Source organism: Buceros rhinoceros, unplaced genomic scaffold (genome assembly GCF_000710305.1).
Source record: "Buceros rhinoceros silvestris isolate BGI_N320 unplaced genomic scaffold, ASM71030v1 scaffold7345, whole genome shotgun sequence".
Lineage (NCBI taxonomy): Eukaryota > Metazoa > Chordata > Aves > Bucerotiformes > Bucerotidae > Buceros > Buceros rhinoceros.
Genome location: NW_010412264.1, coordinates 81,841 through 91,103, shown reverse-complemented (window position 1 = coordinate 91,103; position 9,263 = coordinate 81,841). Strand labels below are relative to the sequence as shown.

Sequence of the window (9,263 nt, the reverse complement as noted above, 5' to 3'; positions counted from 1 at the left end):
TCTTTCCCACAAGGTACTGTATTAATTTGCAAAGTTCATAATGAAAGTGCCCCAAACTAGAAATCATCATAAATAGTGAACAACTAAGGAAACACTTGGGAAGACCAGCTGCAACATGACATTTCCAATAGACACGGTGTTTTGACATATATGGGAGCATATCTTAATGCAGGATATTATTGTTATTTGTGGAACTTACAACTTATTGTTACTTACTGAACCCTGAATTCAGTCTGGACTGGGATGGACAGGATCTTTGACATACAGTGTGTATGTGCATGTGTGCCCGTTGGTGCCCTTTTACAGATGAGGCTGACTCACGCACATTAGAAGTTGGATAAGATACTTCAGTTAATTGCTTTTTCACGGTGTTTTTTTGATCATTAACACTCAAACCAATCCCAGCCTTGAAAGCAGTCATGCTCTTCCATGAAGACACTTTTTTCTGCCCTCTGTGGTGCAGCCAGACAGCAGAAGGAGCCTGTATCTGTAGCCATGGCAGCCAGTAATTTATTGCTCCATATGGCTGGTGTGGCAGCAGCTGCTCTGGTTTAAGGAGGTCAGGGCATCAGGGCATTTAGTAACAAAACAAAACCTCACTCTAAAACCTCCCTAAATGGTTTTGTACAGTAGTAGTAAGGTTCTCCATAGGCATAAGGAGAGCCAAGGGAGAGAAATTAACTTTTTATATATTTACAAATTTTATAACTGTTGTATAATTTTAATCAAAGAGTTTACTTCAAGGGGAAGTAAGTTTTTGTCTCTCTTTGTGACGCTTTTACCTGTTTTCAGTTTTCATCCCTAGTGTTTATAGGTAGCACAGAGTACTGAGGCACAGCAAGCTGGGCTGTTCAGCCCACGCAGCAAGTGACCCCTTCAAACCGGCACTGCACAGAACAGCCAGAGCAGGAGCAGAATCCAACCCACGGCTTCTGGATACGTTAGATACTCTGCTGAGAAGGAAACTGTATTGCTCAAATCAAATGGCAGCGCTGTATTTCTGGTAATGAAGATGTATGTTTTGTGAGCAGTTATCATGGAACAGAAATACAGTTTTCATTTCAGTTTGGGTGAGAGAGTCACTGGCTGCTGAAAAACAGAATAGAAGGGCTCTTGGATTTAGCAGTGGAGTTTGCAAACAGGCTTTTCATAAGCATGGATCTTTTTATTTTCATAGGAGACCGTTTTAATTAAAATGAAACTGGAATGTTTACTCTTTGCTTCCTATAGCTGTGATTGTTTTCTTCACTGTGTGAGCACATGTGTAATTTTCTCTAAAAGAAATGTCAGCAGTTTCTGATTACCTTGTGAGTCTTACTCAACAGCTTGATTTTAATTGGCGGGAGGAAAGATACCTGGGTGCTCCAGGGAGGTCTGATGTCTTTTGGTAGCAGGAGGAAATAGGTGCTATCTTTGGTACAATGTTAATTGCAATAATCATTTCTACTGGTTTAAAATAAAAGTCCTTCATTTCTTACCCCTGTTGGATTTTTTTTTTTTTGGTCATGTCAATGAAATACAACCTGTTTGGTAATTAGCATCCTTCAGCTACATAACCTTCTGACATTGTACATCCATATGTTTGTAAGCATCTAAACAGGGTGACTTTGGGAAAACAGTGATTGACAGTAGGAAGGTAGTCAGAAATTTTAGGACATAAGGAAGAAATTTTTTACAATGAAGGTGGTAAAACACCATCACAGGTTGCCTGGAGAGGTGGTGGATGCCCCATCTGTGGAAACATTCTAGGTCAGAGGGAACTACTTATCCAACTGAAAATGCTGAGCCAAGTGCTACTTTGAAATGGCAGAAAATACACTCCCCACAATATGAGAACCCTGGCTTAAAAACAGGAATTCTGACCTTTCTGGAAACATTCCAGGTCAGGCTGGACAGAGCTCTGAGCAACCTGCTCTAGTTGCAGATGTCCCTGCTCACTGCAAGAGGGTTGGACTAGATGACCTCTAAAGGTCCCTTCCAACCCAAAGCATTCTATAATTCTGTGAAAACTCTACAATTCAGATTAGATAAAGGAAAGAGAAGGCCCGGCACACAGGGAAGAGTGTGTCCATGTCTTCAAATACATTTTGTCTAAGCCCAGAAGTTCTCCAGGATTTGTAATAGATAGCTTATGTGAGTCAAAAGTATTTCTTTCTTGGTGTTTTTTATAATTATGAAATACGACGAGAAGTATCAGTAGCAGAATAATATGCTCTGGATCCTTCAGTGGTACAGCTCCTGAAGCACTCCCGTGGCTTCTACTCTAAGGAGGTACCTTGGACTACTTTGGTGGCCCAAATGCCTTTCAGGTCTTGTGAAGAATTTCAGAGATGACCAATTTATGAACCTTTTTGGAGCTTTAGCCAATATCTTGTATTTTAATATTGTCTTCTCCACCAGAGATAACGATCTGAGTCTCCCCTGCTTATTCTCTGGGGTTTTGTTTACTCCTGCTGATTATTTGGAATAAATAAATAAGCAGGAAAACAACCAGTATATGTGTGTTAACAGGGAGGAATGAATAATACAAAATGAGAGGAAAGATACTGCTTATCATAAAAGACTCTCTCAGGAGACATAAATTGGTATTCATTAAGTTGTTTGCCTAGACTTAGTTAAAAGACGTACTTGAGGAGCTGTCTGAGCAGTGTTTCCGCAGAAAGCAGAAAGCATCTTCTTCGTGACTAGATACATCTAGATGAGGAGGAGGCACCAGAAAGCAACACTGAATGATGGATTGAGAACAGCCTTCATGGCAATAAGGACACAACAGGCTATGAAATGCTTTTCAGAAAGAACAGTATTTAACACTTAGCTGTAAAGTAGTACTGATCCATCTTCTCTCCCCAGATGTGCAGGTCTTTTTCTGTCATTTCTGTAGCTGGAGGTTAGAATTTTGCCTGTGATGATGATGATGATGACATCCTGCATGTATAATCTTACTGGTACCCTGCATATATTGTCAAATAGAGGGAAGCAGTTGCAGAGTGGTGCTGGGCAATTCAGAGTGTGGCTCAGGTTTGCCATGTCTGCATGCTTCCAAAAAACAAGTTGTCTTTTGGCTTTTGTAAGGTCTGTTGAAAGTCTATTTCAAAGACCTTCGTGATGGGCCGGGTCTGCAGTTTGAGATGAGGTTTTGCTGCTGGACTTGTTGACTGTCATCTTTTCTTATTATCCCGAATCAGGGCAGACGCTTACAAAGGAATGTGTGTATTAATTATTGTGGAGTCTGTGGCTCTCTACTCTTGTTCATATATCTTTAAGAAAGTAATTTCGCAACGTAACTCTAGCAAAGTGCTTTCACTGTTTGGAGATTGAATAATCTGCATCAGACTCTTGTGCGTCATGTAGCTGTTCCGATGGTCACCATTTCTTCCTTCCTTCTTTGCAGGTTAAGACCCTTGATTTCAACACAGCTTGCTAAAAAGGCTACCACTGAGCAGGTATGTAAAGTCCAGCTCTCCTCCTAGTGCAACAGTTTGAGTGTGGAAATTCCCACAAGCCTTTCTCAGCCCAGCTCTGGTTATGTGGTAGATACAGATGTGGCAAAAGAGGCGAGAGTCTTGTCTCTGATCAAACCAGGAGCTGATTACTGTAAACACCATAAAGCTGGGGTTGCCTGTTTTCTAACCAGGATTTGCACTTACTGATAACGTTAACATTAGCACAGCATCATAATGCCTGGTTAGACAGCAGAAACGAGACTACTCGCTGCAAGCATCTAAAACATATCAAACAAGTGGGCAGGAGTAGAAGAGAGCAGAGCTTGTTTCCCAGCACTTGAACTGGAGAAGGGGACGATGCACAACACCACTTCTGTGCAGCCAGCTGGGAAGGGCTGGGCTTCTGCGGGAGACCGTTAAGGAAACACAAAGTGACAGCTTACCCTGTATGGCATGGCTTACTCTCTGGTTGGTTTGTTTAGTGTGAAAATATAATAGTGCCATAGAAATATTAGTGCTAGTAACTGGCCACCACCAGAAAACCTCCTCAGGTGGCTTCATGCACCTGCATTTTCTGCCAAAGGGGTTGTGATCATTATGAGAGTCACCGTGATAACTGCTTTCTTTCACTGCTACTTTCACACTGGACAGAGTAGATGTAGGCGTTTTGTGTATGCTAAAATATCTGCCTACTGTGTAGCTGAATATTCTCTTCCTAATATACTAAAGATGTTTGTCCTTCTTCTTTTACCCCTGAACGTGTGACGCTGACACCCTTTTGAAAGCGAACCAGTCACCTTAGGTAGTTTATGGTGCTTTGACAATTGCCCTTTATGTACATGAAGATTTCTGCCAGACTCAAGTCCAGGATGTCTGGAAGTGAATTCAGGAAGTTCTATTTAAAAGCATTGTTTGACTGCCTTATTTTTAAAAAGACTAAGCCCCACCGATTTTCAGAAACAGTTTGATATCCTGCCTGGGGAAATACATTTTCACTTCTTATGCTATGCTCATTAGAAAACTCTGCATATTTTTAGAAGTGTAGCAGTCTGGAAGTGGACATGATAATTAGAAGAAGGTCACATTTTAATTAGCATGGTGCAATTTTTAAAAATAGTGACTCAATTGTAGCTCCTTTATATTCATCCACTTTTTCAGAGCAGATGGAAATTTTTAAGCATATAAATTGATATGTATTATGATGCTGATTTGTCTCAAATTGTTATGTCTATTGCTGCTAATACTGAAAACCTAGATGGACTTGATTTGATCACTCTAGAGGCGAAAGCAGTGGTTGGAAATATAAACTGGAAGGAAGTTCCTTTAAATAATATGATTAATTTGAGCATTAAAAAATCATGAAAACCTGTCTCTGAGTGATCCGAATATCTAAATACTTGATATTCTATTAAAATTAATGGGTGTCTTTTGCCCTATTAATGAGCTATTGGAGCAAACCCTTAGGTGACTTTGAAAAACTCAGGCAGATTCTGTAGGTTGGCTGGCATGGTATATGACAAGTTCAGGAACAGCTTTGATGTTTGAATAATTAGACTATCAGCTTTCGAGTACAGGGATTTTCTCTTATGGTGTGTCTCTAAGTGCCTGAAGTTACAGGGATTCTGGGAGTTACTGGCTCCCGAGTAAATACATTTATAAATAAAAACAAACTACAACACCGAATCAGAACTTACTGCCAGTTGAGTGGAAGAAGATGCAGCAGTACATGGTTGCGTGCTATAATTTACAACCTAAAGCAGTGTAGGACTTACACTGTGATAGGGACCAGAGGAGCTGAGGTTTCCTGGTCTGTTTCCTGTCTTTTCTGGGCTGTGCGTTGTAAGGAGGACCTCACCACCGTCCTTCCCGGGGAAGTGGTCCCAGTCTTCCCCATCTTCCCTAGGAGGGACGATGACTTTCAGTGCTGGTAACTGCTGACTAGTGACAGGTGCCGTTAGGTATCCGCTTCTCAAAATTGCTTATGTGACAAAGCAGCATTAATAGTTACTCTTTAATGTTCTTCAAGTAACCACTAAGGTGATGTCTTCCGGGGCCACAGGCGCTAGTGTACGAACTCCAGATAGTCCAAGTACAGAACGCAGGTGAAAAGTGCCCTGTTACAAAGCTAGCAGAGATAAAGCTCCTGCGATGTTTCTTCCCTAGATGGTAAAGGTTGGTGGAGCCCTAGACTGGGCGCACCATGGAATTGAGAGCTCCAGAGAGACCAGAGCCTGGGCCGTGCTGGGGCAGACCACATGGCTGGTTCCCGACCCACTCCCAGATCTGTCATTAGAGAATGGAAGGCAATATTACCTTCTCTAAATTCACCTCCATCTCCTTGCAGTGTTGCCTTTTCTCTCCCTCCCTGCTGTGTCCTGCCTAACTTTGGAGCAGCTGGGGAGGTGCCTGTGTGGAACAGGTCCCATCAGAGATCAGTTCCCAAGTTAGTGTTTGGAGATCATTGTTCTGATGAACGTTACAGGTGATGGCATGTATATTCAACCTAGTGCGCTGCCATCACATGAAGTGCTGTCTGAAGAGTGCTCTTTGTTCCACAGCTCATAGTGCCAAATAAATCCAACCAGACCTGTCAAAACTAATACACGTTGGGTTTTTTCTGATTTGAAGGTTACATCTTTGCTATCGTTTAAGTGCCAATAACGCTGTTATTGTGTAATAGGCCTGATGTGAGTTGAGCACAATAAGGAGAAGTTTGTAAGTCTTCCCACAGAGCTCTGCTGAGAAGCCTTCACTCCCAGACTTCCCCTTACCTTGTGCTTGCAAGAGGATCCTTCTGCTGTTACCATCTCTGGATACTTCACTCGCCAAGCAATGAATTATGTGAATACTGTGGGTGTTTGTGCCTGACTTTCATTTGGCAACATTTCACTGAGCAACTTCCCTGTCTCCTGGAAGAGCTAAGCCCCTAGCACAGGATTTGGGCTTCCCTATGTGGAAGCTGATAACCTTTGGCACTAATATTGAACAAAAAGAAGGGCTGCTCTACTGTCCCCTCTTCTTTTTTGCAGGTGACCTTGCCAAATGCACAAGCAGAAGCCCCTGACTTAGAAAAACCTGCAGCTGTGCTAGTGGAGAGTGGCCCAGTAGCTTATAACCCTGATGAAGAGGTAGAAGAGGAAGAAATAGAAGAAGATGATGATCACTGCATGAGCGCCTTGCAGTTAATGGGAGGAAACGGTAAGCTGGGATGATGTCTAAATCACCATCTCCTGATGGTATGGGGATTGTTGTTGCAGGGCTGAGGACAGACAGGGTTCCCCTGCTTGTCCCTCTCCTCCAGCAGCTCGTCCCACGTAGAACTCCTGCTGCCTTTCTGGCATTGTCCAATCCTGAGGAAAGGCCTGGAGTCACCCTTGTCCCAAACCTGGCCTTCTTAGAGGCTCTGCCTGAGAAAACCTTCCATCTTGAGCTTTTGGTTAAGAGGGCTTCTCAGGAACAAACTGATGTTACGCCTTTTTCAGAATTAGGTTTATTAATGTGAACCCGAGGAATTACGGGGTCAGTAACCCCTTTGTCAGCAGTGCTTGGGGTTCGTTGCCTCTGGAGCTGAGCCGCCCTGCTCCTGCTTGCCTCCTCAGCTGGGGCCGCCAGGTTGTCCATGCGCCCTGGGGACGTGGCTGTCCAGCACGAAACAAAATGAATTGTCGCACTCCATTTCTGGGGAGGGTGTTAGGAGGGGAGAGTTCTTCACCAAGTACAGGATGGCATGGATAGCATACGGCGTGCTGTATGGAACACAGATGTGTGCTGATTTCTTTGGGTTCCCCAGCAAAGCCCCTCATTTAATTAGGTTTCTTTGCTGGCAGGAAAAGGCAGTATCCTCTCCGCTGTGGTTTTTCCTAGCTGGACACATCCACATTTATCCTTTATTAAAAACTTCCCCTTAGAAGTTAAGCTTTGAAAATATACAAAAATATTTTTAAAATGAGAGCTGCTAATTATGGGTTGTGAAAAAAACAACTTGGGAATAAGTTTCCTACTGAAATGTTATTTTCTGCAAAAATCTTTCCAGTTCTATTAATTTACTTTCAGGGACAATATGTATACATTTCATAAAAGTGTCTGTTGCTTTTAAATTGATTTCTCCACTGGAAAATAATCGCTTATCCGTAAGAAAAACAGTTTGTTGCCTGCATTTATTATTAGAATGATGTTCCCAAGAAAAGGCACCCATGTGGGGGAGGGTGGGTCTGTGTTTATTAATAATACCCCACCCTCCCACCCCCCCAAAATAGAGTAAAGGTCACTGAGCCTTTTTTCTTTGTAAATGCTACTATTTTAAAACCATTCTGAGAACATTCCACTACTCCCTGTCTGGTCTGGACGACAGCTGAAAAATCAGCATTTAAAAAAAAAGTAAGTAGTAAAGGAGTATTCCCAGAATTCACATGCAGGTGTGCGGAGCTGCTCGGCAGAACAAACAGCTCCTTTCTAACGGCTTTTTTAATGGGTTTGAGACATGTCAGCCTGGAGTAACTGCAGGAATTCCAGACGGGGAACTCGCCCCATTCTGCACAAGTCATTATAGGTTACACTTAATTCTGCTTCTGAGCATTTGCTCGCCTCCTTAGGTGAAACGTTGGCACTGTACGGAATTTGGAATGTAAAGGTTTGCTTTGCTGAATGCTCCTACGTGCTAGTTAGTTATCTGTAGGTTGGAATAAGTAACAGAAAATATCTGTCTCGCTGCATTCAGAAGCACTCAGAGGAGAAATGGGTGCATTAGAAACACTCAGACTTGCCTTCTGACACAAACATCACACAGTCTTTGCACTCAGCAATGTTTAAGGAAACAAAACTGGCTAAAAAAATGGGCAAAATTTTAAGTTGTTCCTCTAGGAGTAAGTAGATACGGGAGATCTGAATCAGATGGGTTGGTCAGGAGTCCTTGCACAACTCCTTTGATGTTCATGGGAACTCTGAGCTATCTCTGAACACTCGCAGTTCCAGCTTATAAATCCATGAATAATATAAACAAGGCAGCTCTTCTCGTGGTGGCCGTGTCTAGTGAGAGCCGTGCCTACTTGTAAATGTAGGCTGCTGCTCATCAGCCGCCAGGTTCCAAATTACTTGTGACAATCAGGCTTGATCAACTTAACCTCTAAATTAAACCAAATATCTCACGTATTCATGTGCCAAGTATTCCTAAATGAGGGGCAGACACAAGCGAGAAGAGAGATCTGCCCATACATATTTACAAATAATTCTATTTCACTGAGGAAAGTATGTGCAAGAACTTTTTCTTTAGCCCTAAGAAAATACATGATTTTTCAAACTGTTTGCTTAAGGCAGAACTTACCAGCTAGTTACACAGCAGGAAAACAACCTGAAAGTCGCAATACTTTTGTTGTATCTTCCATCTTCCTCAAATATTTGCATTTTTATGTGCCTTTGTCTTTGTGTGTTTCAGATTATGGCTGTGATATGGATGATGATGATGGCTATTAGTTCCATTTATTTCCAAAGGACATGGAGTGTATCTTGGGAACAGCAACTCTTCAGTCTTCAAACTATATGAATAGTGAAAGAAGCTGTCTATGCTCAGCAAACGTAATCGAACAATCCTTACTTTTGTAAAGCAAATTTTAGGTTGGCATTGACTCTGGTCAGTTTACATTGACCCATAACCCAGCAATAAAGTTTGGGTTTGTACTTGAATTTTTTTTATTTTGATGGATCATAGTTTGAGGACAAAATTAATGGGAGTAATGTTTCCAGAGAACAAAAGAAAAGAGACAAAACAGACAGTGCATAAAGCATGTGTGGCTGAAGCCAACACAGCTCTTATTCATGTAACTG

General features: G+C 42.1%; 1 protein-coding gene across 1 annotated transcript in view; it reads left to right on the top strand.

Moving 5' to 3' along the window:
- LOC104493604 (transcription factor IIIB 90 kDa subunit-like) overlaps nt 1–8,912 on the top strand; it is a gene marked incomplete at its 5' end in the record, with an annotated part of 45,160 nt that extends 36,248 nt beyond the window's left edge. Inside the window, 3 exons of the mRNA XM_010136322.1 lie at nt 3,392–3,443; nt 6,473–6,641; nt 8,875–8,912. Coding sequence (XP_010134624.1) covers nt 3,392–3,443; nt 6,473–6,641; nt 8,875–8,912 — 259 coding nt within the window. The remainder of the gene's footprint in view (nt 1–3,391; nt 3,444–6,472; nt 6,642–8,874) is intronic.
- Nucleotides 8,913–9,263: the final 351 nt, after the last annotated feature.